The following is a 16,889-nucleotide window of genomic DNA, read 5'->3' as shown; positions in this document are numbered from 1 at the left end:
TAATATGTGATATTACGTAAGTTTTTAAGCTGTGGTAAATTATTTAAATAAATGATCCCTTGTAGAACACCTTGAGTATTGCTTCATAAACCCAACTTTTAGCAAACATCATCGACAGTTATAAAGTTTTACGCACCTGAAAGGCTTCAGCGGCCTCGTCCAGCTGTTTCTTGCGAGTGGCAGCAAGCTCGCTGAGGGTCCGCCAGTGCTCCTGCAGGCTGTGTATCCGAGCCTGGATGTCGTCTGACTTGGGATGTTTCTCAGCCACGAGACTGTCGCCCGACTCGCACAACTTGTCACACTTTGGTTTACGCATCTTCATTTCGTCCATCAAAACCTATATGGATACAACAACTTGTAGACAATCATGATAAAATTAATTGTAAATATACTTACATTTCATTATTACCATCGCTTATTACACATTCAACATTCAAAACTAAGGTATGATAATAATTATCTTATGTATGAGGTTCTACAGATCAGTTCTTTCTCTTTAGCTGAAAGAACTATTCTTTTCCTAGAAAGGTGAGCTTAGAGTTTGAAGTGGACTAAAGCTATGTGAAATTGAATTTGGCTAAGTTTCAACCCGGTCCGATACTACAATAGCCAAGGCTAGAAACCTGCTCCACTAAGCCAGCTTGAAGTAGATAGTGTGAAAAAACTTGTATGGATACTATTTCTCTAAAAGAAAAGAAGTAGTTAATTCTATGACTAGGAGTGGTTTAACTGTACTGTATATTTGCTTGGTGAAGTTTTTTTTTAGTATAATAATGTTTATTGTCTTTAAACTCAAATCTCTCAAACCAACAATTTTACTTGACAATTACACAAGAAATATAGCATTTGGTACCTCAAAAGAAGAACCGACATTACATATAAATTGTCCATTTCCAATCTGCATATTTAAAAATGTTACTATAGATTTTAACCCTGTCAATCCTTGTGTCAATAACCTAGTAATTACCTCTATCATTGGTAAATAACCAGTGAATATGATGGAGAATCATCAAATAAGCAAAATGTCTCTTGAGGACAATTGGAATGCTGGAGGAATGAATCAGACCTCAGCTGTTGAGAAGACCTATTATAACTAACCTTATGTTTCTGCTGTAGGCTGACTACGGCACGCAGATCCTTGGCAGACACACCCGCCTTGCAGATCCTCTGCTTCTCCACCAGCCACCCCTCCTCATCCTCATGGTCCTGGACAAACTGGAAACACTTCCTGGCGTCCTCCAGCCTTGTGCGTCTCTCTTTGCTGCTCTCCACCAGACTACAACAACCACTTCTGTTACTACTGAACAGTGGACAACAAGTTGAGGGTTTGTCGTTACATTTTCATAATGAGTTTACCAGTATTCTCCATTATCAAAGAACAGAAGTAGCCACTATTAGACTTATTAATTAAGATCCGAAAATACATTCACAGGACCTAAACTTAATGATTTTGCATGGACCTTACACGTTTAGTGAAGACAGACATTGGCAGTTCCATAGAGTGGCTATATGGGTTAAAGCCCCACCCCCCATTGGACTCTGAAAATAAAGATTTAAACATACATTTCATCATAAAAACGTAATGGAGGTCTTTCAACACAGGTCTTCTAGACATTGAAAATGGCTTTAAAAAGGTTACCAACTTTAAAAGGTCAACTGCTTTAAAAATAGCAAATTTTCTGAGAAAACCCCCGTAAGCCCCTTTGTTGACAAGGTCCTAGAACCGCCACTGAAAACAAAATATATTCAGAAAAAAATAACAATTAGGCCTTCGGCCTTCTAACTCTGTAAAAGCAAAGTTAATTGACCAGGATTGGTAGAAGCCATTTAGGTTTAGTCTTTGTGATAGGCAACTAATAGAAGCACAGCTATCTAGCCTTCCTTTTGGATCAGTCTGTACAGCTACTTTGCTTTTTAGATTTTAACACCATGATGGAAAACCACAGGAATTATTTCAAGCAATAACATACTTGGAGTACGCAGTGTTGAGCTGGTCCAGTCGGCCCTGCAGTAGAGGTGCCTCTCTGTGACCAGCCGTCACGTACTGCTGCCCTTGTCTGCCCAGACGACGCACAGTCTCTCCCATCGCCACTGTCACCTGCATCTCTACAAGACTGTGCTTCTGCAGCAACTCCTCCACACCCATCAGGTGACCTCCAACGTCTCCGGACTGGAAGTTGACCTGCAACAGAGTACATGTGAGGGTTGAAATGACTCATGTTTCTTGGATGAAATGGTATTGGAAACAAGAAATTAGAATAGTGAAGTGTCTCATCAAATAGTTGAAAATGGAGGGAATGAGTTATAGTAGAGACATATGAACAACTATTTCTTCTGATTTTTTGCATGGTGAAAAATGTTATTCATTGTATGTTTCATTGCTTGTCTTGGTAGACAAATTGTGAGTTCAAATATGTAGGTTGATAGTTTGAAAGGAAACAACTCCTTTAAATTTATTCATGAAACAGATCATGAGTATAAGGTCCAACTCTGGTTGCGATTAAAAAAATATATAATTAAAATAAAATTTATAGTATGAGTTGACGTTGACAGTTCCGTAGTTTTGATCAACTTGTCTAGTAAAAATGCACACTTACTAGCCTTGATAGTGTTAATTAAAATATACTGTATTAGTTATGATTCACAGCACGACTCGCTCAGTTTGAACGACTTGATTACGTACCTCCAGATCCTTTATGGTGGTCATGACAGTGTCTATCTCCCTCAGCATGGACATCAGAGTACACAACATGTTGAGGTTCAGTCTGTGTTTGTCCAACAGCTTCAGCAAATCCTGCCACCTCTGCATCACCTCCTTCTCCTTAGCCTGCACTCGCTCACACCCGTGATACCTCTCTCTGACCAGCTCCTCACACATGTTGGTCAGGTCGTGGAATCGTTCTTCCTGTAAAACATCAACACGGACATAGGCTTAGATGGAATGATAAACCCTTAGAATTACTAAACAAATCTTATTAAGGAATAATGGCTGAGACACAACTAAGTATGTATTTAAATTAAAATATATTGTATTTAGAACTCTGCCGATCAACTTTACAGAATGTTGTCAGGATAAGTAACACACTTCTTGTCTATTTCCTACATGCATTTACATTGCCACAGACAGAACTGATAGCAGACCTACTACGGACCAATGTACTTATTTTAAATTGAAAACCACAAAACTTGTAAAACGTATAAACATAGTAAGATGTTTGGAGATGTGAGAAGTAGATGAGAAGATATAATTCCTAGGAAAGATGAAGTTGATGGTCATAGCCAGAACAAGACAGATAAGAAGACCTATAATGGGTGTGGGGTTCGATTCCCGGCACATCCAAAACACATGGGCTTAGACCGTTTTCCTTAAAAGCTCTATTTCAGTACACACATTGTCTCTTGTCTGAAAAAAATGAGGAAGATAGATTAGGAACAGAAGGATGTGGAAAAGAGGAAAATACCTATGGATAGAATAGAATGGAAAAGCCTAGACAATGCCTGACCCAGGAATAACCGGAACATGAGAGAATGTGTATGTGATAAAACATAATTTAAAAAAGACGTATATCTCACCCTGGCGATGATATCCGCACTGATAGCCTCGTGTTTCTTCACTGTTGCGTCCACCTGAGCCAAACTGCTGCCATACCTCGGGTCCGACAAAACCTGTATCATCTCCTTCAGGTAGCCTTCTCGTAACACACTCTGTTAAACAACAAAAGATTAAACACAGTTCAAATTGTATACCTGAAACATGACATAAATTTATAGTGGGCAACCTTTAGAAATATATTTTTTCATACAAAAAAATTTTTTTAGGATTTACAAACTTTTAAGTAGCATATATAAAAATTCTCATATATTTTTTAAAAAACATCCAGTTTTAACCTGAGAAAAGTCAGAAGCTTCTCAGAACGAGTCTTATCCAAACATAAATATTAATATCAGACTAAGAAAATCAGGTGTGTACGCTGAAAGAAACTAATTCAAGTAGCCATATGAAAGCAATTAATAAAAATAAAGATACAAGTAATCAACTTTCTCAATCATAGTCTAATTCAAACAGACCTTTCTTTCAAACTTGTAGTTGAGTTGCTCAAGGCGTTCCTGTCGTAGCAGTTCTTGACGTAGAGCCACCTCGCGTCTGTGTTCCGCTCGCTCCAGCTCCTGCCACACCCTCTCCAGGTCATGGATCAGCTGACCGTCCTGAGGTATGAACGCTGGCTGGTTCAGCGACTTGAGCTGTGTGTTGATGTGAAAGTACAACGCTTCTATCTCACTGCGCTCTTTGTATCTGAGAAACATAGATGTGGTTAGGTACAAGAGATGATGAGAAGGAGTAATAAAAAATAAAAAAAGAATCGCAAGGAGTCAGGTTCAGAGTTTGTGGCAGCAATAGATGTGTGAATTCCAAAAGACTTTTTTTCGCTATATGACAACCAAAAGCTGTTGTTTTTCTTTGGCCAGCAAACAGATTTACTTATGACCACATAAATTGACCTAAAAACGTAATTGACTTTTATATATATCAGCAGCATAGTTTTAATTTTTGGGATACAAGCATGAACCATTCTGTAATAACTAAACTAAGGGATTTATTAGTTTGACATATTTATTCCTGACTATGGTATTCAAAATATTTTTAATCAGATCAATGTTGATGAATAAATAGCCAGTTTTAGTAGGCCTACTGTTTTAAATATTTCCAACCAATAGCAGGTTTCAAATTTTGTTAGGTTTAATAACAACCAAATGTATAAATACACAAAAATATGAACAAATAATACTAAGATTATACTCACTTGGGCGGTTTTTCTATGGTACGGTATTCTTTAAATTTTAGGAGCTCTTTTTGGATCCCTTCCAAAGAGTTAGGAAAGTTTCTGTTCTCCAGCTCCAGTATCTTAGCTCGTATCCAGTCCAACAGTCGCGTTGTTAGTCTGTCGTAATGAACTTTCATCTTGTCTGCATCCATCATCTGTCCAACAATCTGAAAACAAATTAACCAGCTTAATGAAACGGTTGTTTAGAAAAAATCTAAATTCCATTTTTGACTAAACCTATCAAAATATTTGATTTGCTGATTACTGATTAAATGGTCTATTGATCAAACGTGAATGCAGCTTACGCATATTTTGAGCCGAGTGAGATTGAAACAGCATTGACGGGTTGGCGAGTTTCATTGCATGATTTTGACCTTGTCTTTGAACCCTCAAGGGGGCTTGTAGCTAAACGCGTAAAGATTTTGTAAAAAAAACCTACTAAATTTGTGTCACCAATGGTGATGCGAATTAGTGAGTCTGGTTAAGTTGCGTAGGTTTTCTCCACTTGCACTCTATCTAGATTAAATTTTTTTTCTTACAAACTCATTTACATATATTGCATTCGAATAGCAATTTTTTCATTGTAGAAGGTAAAGGATCATTGACCCTTAAAACTTAAAGGACGGTACGTTGGCCATTGTTAAAAAACCACAAAACCTTGACTTACGTATGTAGGCTCAACACAAGAAGAACTAAAGTGTACTTTATGTATGTAAGCTTAGAACTACTACGCTAGGCTGTTTTATGGATACTGTAGTATACAGTCAGGTCTGATAAATTATAGATTCTTTTGAAGCATTGTTTCCAAACAGGAACAATCACAACAACAATGCATCGCACACCGCTACTCAAACTCAACCCTACTGTGGTTACAACAAAAACTGACTTAGTGATAAGTTTTTAATGTAATAATTTTATATAATAAACAGCCACCTCCACAAGATTAACAGGTGGATCATTGTGTTTTACATCAAACCATTTCAAGACTCACATTGGCTATCCTCCGACCACTCTTCATCTCATTCTTCATCCGGGCGAAGGTGTGATAATACGAGGCGACGTACGTGATGATGGACTTCTCGTCAGGTCTACTAGTGTCGACATCTGTTGGTGTGAACAACAAATTAATACTTCTTATATGAAATTAGGACCTCATGGTCCTTTCCTACATTTGACTTCCAAAGAAAAAGAGCAATAGTTCTAGAACAAAAAAATTACCAAACATGTATATGGTAACTGTGGCGGTTCCAAGAGGGTGCTACAGAGGCTTAAGCCTGCCCCCCCCCCCCCCATTGGACTATGAAAAATGTAAAATGTACTATAAAAATGTAACAAAGGTTTTTGGATACAGTTCTAGAAATTGAAAACTACTATACTGTAATGAGTTTTACCGGACACCAATCAACTGATTATACTGTATTTGACTAGTGATTTTTAGTCCTATAGTTGGTGGTAATATATAAGGATTTGTACAGATTTAGTAGTATGGTGTAAATTATCGTACGTCACTCGTCCAAAATGTGTTTACCGGGACTCGTATGGTAATCCCGTACCCGACTTCGACTCGCACGGGAACGACCACACTCGTCCGGCAAACACTTATTTTCAGGACTAGTAACGTAATATACTATTGTTACTTGATAGGTAAGAGATTAGGTTTGGCATCTACTGGGTATATACTGCTGAAAGCTATCGGTAAATAAACAGATTTTAACCTGTAGGCCTCTACGACACAAGTCCTGCGCTCAACTTCTTCAATAGAGACATTTTATCAGCACTATTGATCATTCATAATGTAAAATTTGTATTATTGTTGTATTCCACAAAAATATTTCAAATATCTGACAAAAACTCTGTTTACTGTGTTAAAAAAATTGGATGTACAGTATATGGTATCGGAAATAAGGGTAAATTGTATTGGACAAAACTAAGTTAAAATGGTTTACATAATTTTTCTTACACTATTATATATCTTTTTTTCAAAACATTTTTTCTGGCCAAATATTTGATGATACACACTAAATGAACAAATTGTACACAAATAATTTATTTTTGTAAAAAAATTCAACCGACTTCAAACGCTCTAAAAAGAATGAAATAATTTCAATAAAGTAAACATTTGTATTAGGCAAGCTCACGTATTTTAAGTCGGCGCGGCTCTATGATGATTTTTGATACAAAATTGAAAGAGGGTGTCCATATTGCAGGTGACTATCTATAACTATAGGTGTTAATCTGCATGTCTTTTTCATAGTTATGCGTTAAGTGTTATTTAATCACCGTAATCAGAGATATCTTTTAAAAGATTATAACGCATTTAAATGTTTGTAACTTGGAAAAGTAACGTTTTAATACTAAACTAGCTTCTTTTCCCTATCATAATATCAAACTAAATTATTTTCCTATTCATATAGAACATTTGTGTGTGTTATTTTCATAATGCATTTATTCTGACGTAAACATAAAATACAAGAAAATATGTTCTTTAATATATAAACAAAACAGTTCAGTATGTTTTTTTATATATTTATGTTTAATAATAATACGAAAATATATAATATAATACAAAAATTAATAGGCTACAATTTATTGATTTTCAAAATACACACACAATATTTCATTTCAATCATATTTGCAGTTTGAGCCGCACCGACTTGAAATACGTGAGCTTGCCTAATACAAATGTTTACTTTATTGAAATTATTTCATTCTTTTTAGAGCGTTTGAAGTCGGTTGAATTTTTTTACAAAAATAAATTATTTCAGAATTTTTAGTGACTGTATAATTTTTTATATATTAATTACTTGAGGATTTGTCATAGACTCAGTCCTTGCTCTGCACACTGAAGCCACTAACCGAAAGAGATGACGCGGTTAAACTTCTAGGTTTCCTGGTTGGATCCCAAACTAAGCTGGAGCTCACATATTGATAGGGTATGCGCACGGCTATCTAGGGTTATTTGCCTCCTAAGGAAACTTCGGAACATCATCCCGAAGCAATTCTTGATAACTGTGTACCATGCTCTGTTTCATGGCCATCTTATGTACAGCTTGGTACTTTGGGGTCATTCACCATTAGCACAGGACATATTATTGCTCCAGAAAAAAGCTGTAAGAATCATAATGTCAGCCGACTACAACGAACATTGTAGGCCCCTTTTTAAAGATCTGGGCATTCTTACAGTCTTCAGGCAATATGTATTGAACATCCTAATACTCCTGAAAGAGAATGTCCATCTGTTTGACCGAAGAGAAGTTCACCACCGCTATGACACCCGGCAAGCACTACACCTTGACATGCCGCGTTGTCGTCTCACCCGCACCCTTAAGAGCTATCCCCGCTATGCCATACGGTTTTTTAATACCTTGCCGGTTAAGGTGCGGGATATGGAAATCACCTCTTTCAAAGCTGCCATCAGAAATAGCTTAGTAGATAGGCCACTGTACTTGCTGGAGGAGCTGAGTAAAGAACCCCTAAAAGTTATATAAAAGCCCTTCATTAAAAATGGGGAACACGTTTTATTTACCGCCACAGCCTGTTTAAGTTTTATTGTTTATATGTATGTAAATAGTAGTGTTTATTCTTAAATGTATATAATAACGCAGTCTATCTGACATTGTCGGTCAACGACGCAGCACACAAGTATCAAGTAAGTATCAAGTAAGTATCATAAGCAAAACTGTTTGACACAATCAAAAGTTCCACAGAACGATCATTATTTTAAAACTGCTTGAGTCACCTGTTCAGGTTACATAATCAATGGGTAAGAAAATAAACATTTTTAGATATTCCTTAAGAAAGAAAGAGTTGTCCATTACATTAGGCCTAATGAAAAACTAATTGTCTTTTCTAGATACATTGAAATGTCAGACATCATCGTTTCCTGCAATCGGTGTACTTCTTCATTATAAAAAGAAATACAGTAACGTCTCAAGCCTTTTGGAACAATATGAAAGTTATTCCTCAGCTACCAGCACTAAAAAATCTTTCAAAAGTGGAAAGTTGGTCGTTAACACGTATAGTACCTTTGGAAAATATTATATGAAAGATTGGTTAAGCTAAAAGTGGTGTAAGTCATGTAGGGGGTTTTGTTTGCTCAAGATATAGCCTAGTCGAAATTGCAAATCATCTTCCTCTAGGACTTTCCGAAGCAGGCATAATAGTATTGATATGTTATAGTAACTGGGTAGAGAATATTAATAAACATTCCACATCTGCAAATGAAATATGTATATGAAAGATTGGTTCAGCTAAAAGTGGTGCAAGCCATGTAGGCGGTTTTGTTTGATCAAGATATAGCCTAGTCGAAATTGTAAATCATCTTCCTCTAGGACTTTCCGAAGCAGGCATAATAGTATTGATATGATATAGTAACTGGGTAGAGAATATCAATAAACATTCCACATCTGCAAATGTATGTTTAGTAATTAAAATATTTAACACTTTTAAGACAATTGACGATTATGCACTGTCACACTTATTAGGTCGTGTAAGGAATAATTGCATTTAATTTATATATTTAGACCTGTTTTACGAATGCTTTGGGTTTTACAATACACCTTTACCTATTTGCCAATATCATACAGCTATTCACTGAAACATATATGTTTTTGTAAGTCAGAATATTCAATACTAAAAACAGAATTACTGTATACACAAATCAGGTCAAACGTTAAAATACATTTTTTATAGTAACCAAAACAAAATGCATTTTTCTCAATGTAATTCATTTAGGCTCCATGACAATAAATAGTTTATTGATCAATATGAAGCAACTGTTTCATGAAGAATTGTCTGTAGCTTCATTTAAATGGTTTAACTAACAGCTGTAGGAATGTTATTATTATTTATTGCCTTCTCTGCACAAATGTAAACAATCTGCACAAATGTAAACAAAATAAATGTTGAATATTTAAGGTTTTCAGAATTTTTCACCGAAACAAATATTATACTTAAACATAATATATAAGGTACCAAATAGAAACTCTCCTGGTTATTTTGGTGGTGGAACCACAGTGATCGGTAAAAGAATCACAGAGAAATTGGTGAACATACATAGAAAAAAAAAAACATCGCCACAAACAAATTGAGAACCTCCTCCTTTTGTTGGTAGTGGGGAAGTCGGTTAAAAATGAAACCCAAAGCGATATATTTCTCAAAATATTTCTTTTACAGGATTAGTTGTCCTGGGGAACTATGAAACCAAAGGAAAAATTCAGTGTGAGTCATTTTCTTATCACATTGATAACAAGTTTAAAACTCATTAAACTCAACGTTTGTCTCTCTAGGTATAGCCCATTGGGTAAAATATAGAAAAATAGAACTATTTTGTATTTAAATATGCACTGTATAGTATTTAGTTAAATTTTACATTTTATTTTCAATTTTTTCTGATTAATATGTATTAAAAATGGTTTAACATGTAATAGAATGCATATGCATAGGCTATAAGTGTATTTTTTTGTGTAATAAGTTTATAGTATTTCAAATTTCTAGTTTTAATTTAAAAGTAAAAAAATATAGAATTGCAACCGATATACATTGACCTTTATATGATTGTTTACTTTCACTATGAAATAAGTAGTGCTGTAACTTCAGTTCACAACTGTAGAAAGAAAATGGTTCTCGTGTTAATGACTCTTTTACAAATGTTTTTCATAATCTTTCTTGCATATTTTTTTTTAATAAACAGGGACAAAAGATACAGAACAAACTTTTTCAATTCTTTTTTCTAACCCAATGCAAAACTTGGGTGTAAAATATGACAAAGGAATCTTACCTTCGGCATCCAACAGCCGAGGGATGCCCAGTTCGTCGTTGGCGATGTCGAAGGCGTTGTTGAGATTGTCGATATGTCGGGTCGGCTGCAGCTCTTTGAAGTCGATCAGGTCTGGTCTGTGAGCGTGAATGAGAGCGTTGAATCCCAACCCGCTTCTCCAAGACGCTGCAAGTAATAGAAGGGCCTTTTAGAAAATGTATAAAATGATAAAATACTACAAAAACAGTATTTACATTTCTAAAAAAACTTAACTCAGCTAAAAACAAAACAAGCGCAAAAAATCCTAGGACGCAAAAACCAAGGCTAGGCTATATGATTAACGAATTTTTTTCTCAATTACTTTTAAAATATTGTTAAATTAGATCTAGTTTTGAGCGTGCCAACCAGGCAGACAACTGAGAGGTCATTGCCGTAGCGTTAGTGCGTAGGCATGTGTCCTGTATTCACGATATAGTGTATTCCCAATTTGAAAATAAAGTGCTTTATGATGTCATATATTATATATAAAAAGGAAAGATATAACTTACAAGTGAAGTCTTGAATAGCCACATTAGGATATCCAGTGGTCTTCCTTTGACACCAAAGCAGCAAAGCATCTTTGGCTGATTTCTTTTCACTGCTCTCATCTTCTTCATCCTAAAAAGAATATTAAACCAGTTATTTATATTTAATAATTTTAAGTTTATTACTTCTGAATAGCAGAATAATATGCATTTATTCTGCATCCAGAGAATTCTTTGAATACTTTATAGATAATGAAAAGCTTGCATTTCATGATATAATTTTCAAGTGACTGATGCTTTGCTAGAGGACATTAAACAACTTCATTAAAAATTGACAATTTACAATTTTTTCAATTATATTCCTCCCGATAATAATTAATAACTATATAATGCTTTCCTAAACAAATTCGTCCAACTATCAATATAACAAATACAAAATAAAGCCATAAACATATAATCAGAAAGACAGAAATTATTCTATGGACCGCTTCAATATTTTTAGTTTGTACAGAACCCAGGTTTATTACAGGAACCATTCAGGAGTATTTAGCTACATTCAAATTTTTGTTGCATTCATATGCTATCAAAAAACACATTATTTGTTTCAGCTAGTTAAGAAATTGGATTAATCAACTAAATATAACTAAAAAATTAATATTGATGTCACTAACTACACAGGGTGAGGTTCATAAGGTCCAAATTTCACAAAGTCCAATGGTTAAAATATTAATAAACAGAGCGTTTCACAAGGTCCAACGGTTAAAATATTAATAAACAGAGCGTTTCACAAGGTCCAAATTTCACAAAGTCCAACGTTAAAATATCAAATGAACAGAGCGTTTCACAAGGTCCAAATTTCATAAGGTCCAAAACTATGACATTCAAATAATCACCGTTTCACAATGTCCAAATTTCACATAGTCCAATGTTAAAATATCAAATAAACATAGCGTTTCACAAGGTCCAAATTTCACAAGGTCCAAATTTCACAAGGTCCAACGGTACAGTCTCGGCCAGAAGTCGCTGCAGAGGTTGCCGTGGTTCGGTATGTAGGCACTACACTACCTAGTGTTGTTGCCACGCGTCACAAAACATCATTGTGGGTCCGTAGATACGTTGTAAAGTAGTGGTATTCACCCCTTCTGCAGCAAACCTGCAGACTAATCGATTTTCCATTTCTCTTATTTGATTTACACAAGAATATCTCCTTAAAATGATCACATTTATTCCCTATTTAAATAGCATTAGTTTAACAAGTACCGTACATAGGTTTGCTGCAACAGGGAGTAATCAGTAATCAGTAATCAGTAGTTGAGCGCCGGCGGACGGTGCCTGCTATCTGACCGGTGCCTGCTATCTGACCGTGGCAACCACTGTAGAGACTTCTGGTCCAGACTGTACCGTTGGACCTTGTGAAATTTGGACCTTGTGAAACGCTCTGTTTATTTGATATTTTAACGTTGGACTTTGTGAAATTTGGACACTGTGAAATAGTGATTATTTGAATGTTATAGTTTTGGACTTTATGAAATTTGGACCTTGTGAAACGCTCTGTTTATTTGATTTTTAGCATTGGACTTTGTGAAATTTGGACATTGTGAAACGGTGATTATTTGAATGTTATAGTTTTGGACTTTATGAAATTTGGACCTTGTGAAACGCTCTGTTTATTTAATATTTTAACCGTTGGACTTTGTGAAATTTGGACTTTTTAAGAAACGCTCCCACTACACAGCCCTACTACACATACTAACTAATGAACAAAAATATACATACGTACTACACATACACAAACATACTATTGCGCTGAATACATACCACATCTATCTCAATCTCTTGAATCTGGAACCTCAAGATGATGGTCCAGATCAAACCCAATATGAGACGAGGGTTGCCATCTACGATGTCCTGGGCACCGATACTCTCCAACCTCACCTGCGCGAAACAAACCATTAAACAACTGTTTTACATACACAACACAGAATAGCAAACAGCCGTTTAAAAAAACACACACAACACAATAGAAAAGCACATCAAACAGCTGTTTAACATACACAACACAGAATGTCAAACAGCTGTTCAAACAGCTGTTTTAAACAGCACATACTCAACACAATATAAAAGGACAATAAATGGCTGATTAACATACACAACAGAGATTGTCAAACAGCTGTTTCAAAGAACACATACACAACACAATAGACTATTAGACAGATGGACATAAAAATTTGATTTTGTGTTGTTCGTCCCGAACATGATGGCATGAATTTAAAAAAAGTTAAAATACTTGATACTGCAGGATGAATAGTGGAGTAGAAGATCACAATGCAGTACCAGGTATTTCAATCTTTTTACAATTCAGGAAATAATAGTACTTAAGGTCAAACAAGCAATTAGAAAATTAAGGTCAGCGGACAAAGACAGAAATTAGCGAGTTTCTGGAAGAAAAAATTTAATTGATGTCCGAATAATTGACGAAGTGTTGGGCTGAGAAGAGATGAACAGATGACGGAGCTAACTTGCCTAGAGGGCTAACAAAATTATGACTGTAATAAAACAATAATTATATGCTTCCCATAGTAAAATCTGAACCTTGTTTATTTGATGAGTGATTCATGTTGATGAAGTTGAGCCCTAGTTTACACATTTTTCTCTTCTTTTACAATTAATTTGATGATTTTTGCTTCACTGTTTGGTTATAAAACCAGAGGAAACGCTTTTATTTACAACTCAATCGTTTTCTTTGGAAAACTGGTTTTGATATAACAAGAAACAAAAAGAAAACTTGCTGCCCAATGTAAACCAGACAATAGAGAACATCTCCTTCTTGGTTGTGTTTCTAAATTCTATCCATCAAATCATCTTCCTTTGTTCCCATTCTAAATATGATGAACTTTCTGTGACCTTTGAGAAGATGATTTGATTGACCAAAGAGTTACACAGGGTTATATCTGATAAAAACAAGTGTTACAGAGTTCCAGCTGATCAAAAAGTGTTAAGAGTTTTGGTAGATCAGCTGATCGAGCAGATGGTAAACTAATAAACATGTGAAGCCTGAGAGAAAGGATGGGGAAAGCATTGAGGTGGGAATGGAATACAAAAGCAGGGAAACCTGGAGGCTTTCTCAAGCTCATTCGCTTTCATTGCCTTCCTGAGTTCACATTCTCAGAATAGCAAACTGTTGCGACAGTCGACAGTAGGTAACAGTAAATGTGGAAAATGCCTTCAGCAACCACTCTTGCTTTCTCATCTAAAACTGAAGTGGTTAGGAAGATACATTGACTTTGGATAGTGCAAGTAGACTTTGTAAAATCTTTAACCTTTTTTGAGGTGTGGTGCACGTACAGTAACATTTTAGGGGGATTATGCCTAGTGGCATTTTTTAAGTTTTTTGTAAGGAATGGTCCAAACACTGGTCTTGTAAAATTTAAGTAAATTTCAGATACTGGAGTGTGTTGATCTAGACTAAATGTTTTTAGATGCTGTTTCACACATTACTTCAAGCAAGTCATAGAGTGTTGCAGTATTATTACATAAATAAAATCCATTGGTGATTAGCAAGATTTGAACCCAAGACCTTGGGCACCGAAGCCCTGCTATCTACCACTACACCAGCTTGCTTCCCTGAGTTGTTATGCTATAGGAGAGCGTTAGTTGATAAGTACAGTAGATTGTTTACTTAATGTAGTGGTTATCATATAAAATTCATATACAATTTTTGACAACTAAAAATAGGGGTAGTCCAATACAATATCAATTTTGAAACATCAACTCTCAATTGTTTAGGTGAACATTTTTAAATTTTTAAGTAGGGTAACAATTTCTGAATTACAAGTAGAAATGTATTAATTTGTAATACAAATAAATTGTCCAGGGATTTCATAGAAATCATTACCAAAACTTGAATGAGACAGGATTAAGGTTAAAACAGCACCCCTGAAAAAATATCAGAGATGATGTTATGCTAAGGACTTTTTAACTCTTTTGGGCTTATCTTCCCCAATAATAGGCCACACCTTTTCCAGAGTGTATTCAAAAAATATCATAACAACTGCAAGTGACATGGCCAAAGTGTCCTTCAGATTTCAGTGACAGATAAAACAGTCACTACCTGTGGCCTTCTATTGTGTGCACGGTGTACACCATTATGAAACTTCCCAGGGAAAATTAAGTGCATAAAAACAAGGCAACAGCGACAGACTTTAATGCACCAGGAACATTATTTGTGGAGTTGAAAAGGATGGAAACCAAAAACAAAATGGGTAATTTCGTGTTATACCGACCACACCTGAATTATAACCCCCTTAGGTTAGGATAAACTAATTAAAATCATATTTGGAAGTCGATTTATCGATTTGGTCGTTATAATACGTAAGTACCCCAAAATGAAACCTATATATAAACTTGAGTAGGCCTAAATAAAATACCCCACAGATATAAAACAATCAACACAATTTTATCCCTGGAACGGGAAAATATCCCGAATACGGGATATGATTGCTTGATTGCTACAGCTAGCACTGGTGTAACAGTACCGCTCAGGTCAACGAACCAAACACCTTCATTCAATTTATTCCACACACTTTCTACTCGGCGCGCCACTGCACTGACCCTCAAACGCGAACGTGTTCCCGCGAAAATCGCCGCCCGGCGCGCCGTGGCGGGAGAAACCCACTAGGGCAAACCTCGCTCCCCGAAGCTCAGTCAGTGATTTCTGCTTGAAGGATTTTAGTGCTACATGAATCGGACTTACTTTAGTCGTGGACTATAAACCTGGGCTATAAAGCTGGGTGGTATTTGTCGGTGTAGATCAATGTATAGATTTATTTTATAAGGTTTCATCACTTCAATCACACGAAATCCTAAAATTGCAGGGATTATCAATTTACTTCAATAATGTCCACTAAATCACTTTACTAAAACAGCGACGTATTTTGAGTACGTATTTTAAAGCCGTGTGATTTAGATTATACATGTAACTTTGCTACTAATCGATAAAGATCTGCCGATTCTTTAAACTAGGACGATTCGTTGAATATTTATGGTACACAAACTGTGTATGTAATGTCTAGGTTAAGTGCGTCAAGAAGGAATGTTTAGTTTCTTAACTTCTATGTAAAAGCATCGACAATAATGTTTGTCTATGGTAAAAGCTAAAATACGTGACACCGAGACCTCCGTGGGAATCAGGACTCCCAGAGGAACTTCAGTGACTGAAGTAGGAAAAGTTGTTGTACGTAGTCATTTTAAATTGGAAAGTGCCTTTTATTAGGATTATAGGTTAAACCAGGCCGTAATGCTCGCCAAGCATGACGTCACGATAGAAGACGGCTATGACGTATGAGTACTTATTTATTTATTTTGCAATGAAAAATTAAAACAAGCAGCTGATCACAAACGGTATAATTACGTCATTGCCGTCTTCTATCGTGACGTCATGCTGAACAAGCATTACGGCCTGTTTTTTAGTGTGGCCATAAACTCGGGTTGGACCTACAACACTCAAAACGTAAAAACGTAATAGTGTAACAGCTGATTTAGAACTATTTACAGTATTGCCAACTTGACTGGGACGGGTGGCGTCGTCCTGTAATCCAGCTACTAGGAGGTCACGAATTGTGGATATTTATAGGCATGCACTGTAGGTGCGGTACTCCCTGGTGTGGATTAACGTCCGCACGAGTGAGTACTACGACCATCCGCAGTACTATCCTGATCATTAGACCAATTCGTATATACAAAGGAAAGATTCCACTATAAACTGTAGGTCCCTTAGTTGCCATT

The 16,889-nt window shown here is 35.9% G+C and overlaps 1 protein-coding gene across 4 annotated transcripts in view; it reads right to left on the bottom strand.

The window, feature by feature from the left end:
• LOC128992220 (spectrin alpha chain, non-erythrocytic 1) overlaps positions 1 to 16,889 on the bottom strand; it is a 125,654-nt gene that overhangs the window by 66,998 nt on the left and 41,767 nt on the right. For all 4 annotated transcript variants that reach the window (XM_054415690.1, XM_054415687.1, XM_054415689.1 and 1 more), the window contains exons 4-14: positions 12,924 to 13,040; positions 11,130 to 11,238; positions 10,603 to 10,767; positions 5,815 to 5,927; positions 4,803 to 4,990; positions 4,069 to 4,294; positions 3,574 to 3,705; positions 2,684 to 2,905; positions 1,971 to 2,182; positions 1,099 to 1,276; positions 137 to 337 (exon numbers count right to left, since the gene is read on the bottom strand). In XM_054415690.1, coding sequence (XP_054271665.1) covers positions 137 to 337; positions 1,099 to 1,276; positions 1,971 to 2,182; positions 2,684 to 2,905; positions 3,574 to 3,705; positions 4,069 to 4,294; positions 4,803 to 4,990; positions 5,815 to 5,927; positions 10,603 to 10,767; positions 11,130 to 11,238; positions 12,924 to 13,040 — 1,863 coding nt within the window. The remainder of the gene's footprint in view (positions 1 to 136; positions 338 to 1,098; positions 1,277 to 1,970; positions 2,183 to 2,683; positions 2,906 to 3,573; positions 3,706 to 4,068; positions 4,295 to 4,802; positions 4,991 to 5,814; positions 5,928 to 10,602; positions 10,768 to 11,129; positions 11,239 to 12,923; positions 13,041 to 16,889) is intronic.

Source organism: Macrosteles quadrilineatus, unplaced genomic scaffold (genome assembly GCF_028750875.1).
Source record: "Macrosteles quadrilineatus isolate MER2022 unplaced genomic scaffold, UCM_ALF_1.0 Scaffold_4__1_contigs__length_99947679, whole genome shotgun sequence".
Lineage (NCBI taxonomy): Eukaryota > Metazoa > Arthropoda > Insecta > Hemiptera > Cicadellidae > Macrosteles > Macrosteles quadrilineatus.
The sequence above is the reverse complement of the archived record's forward strand: the minus strand, read 5'-3'. Positions and strand labels throughout refer to the sequence as shown.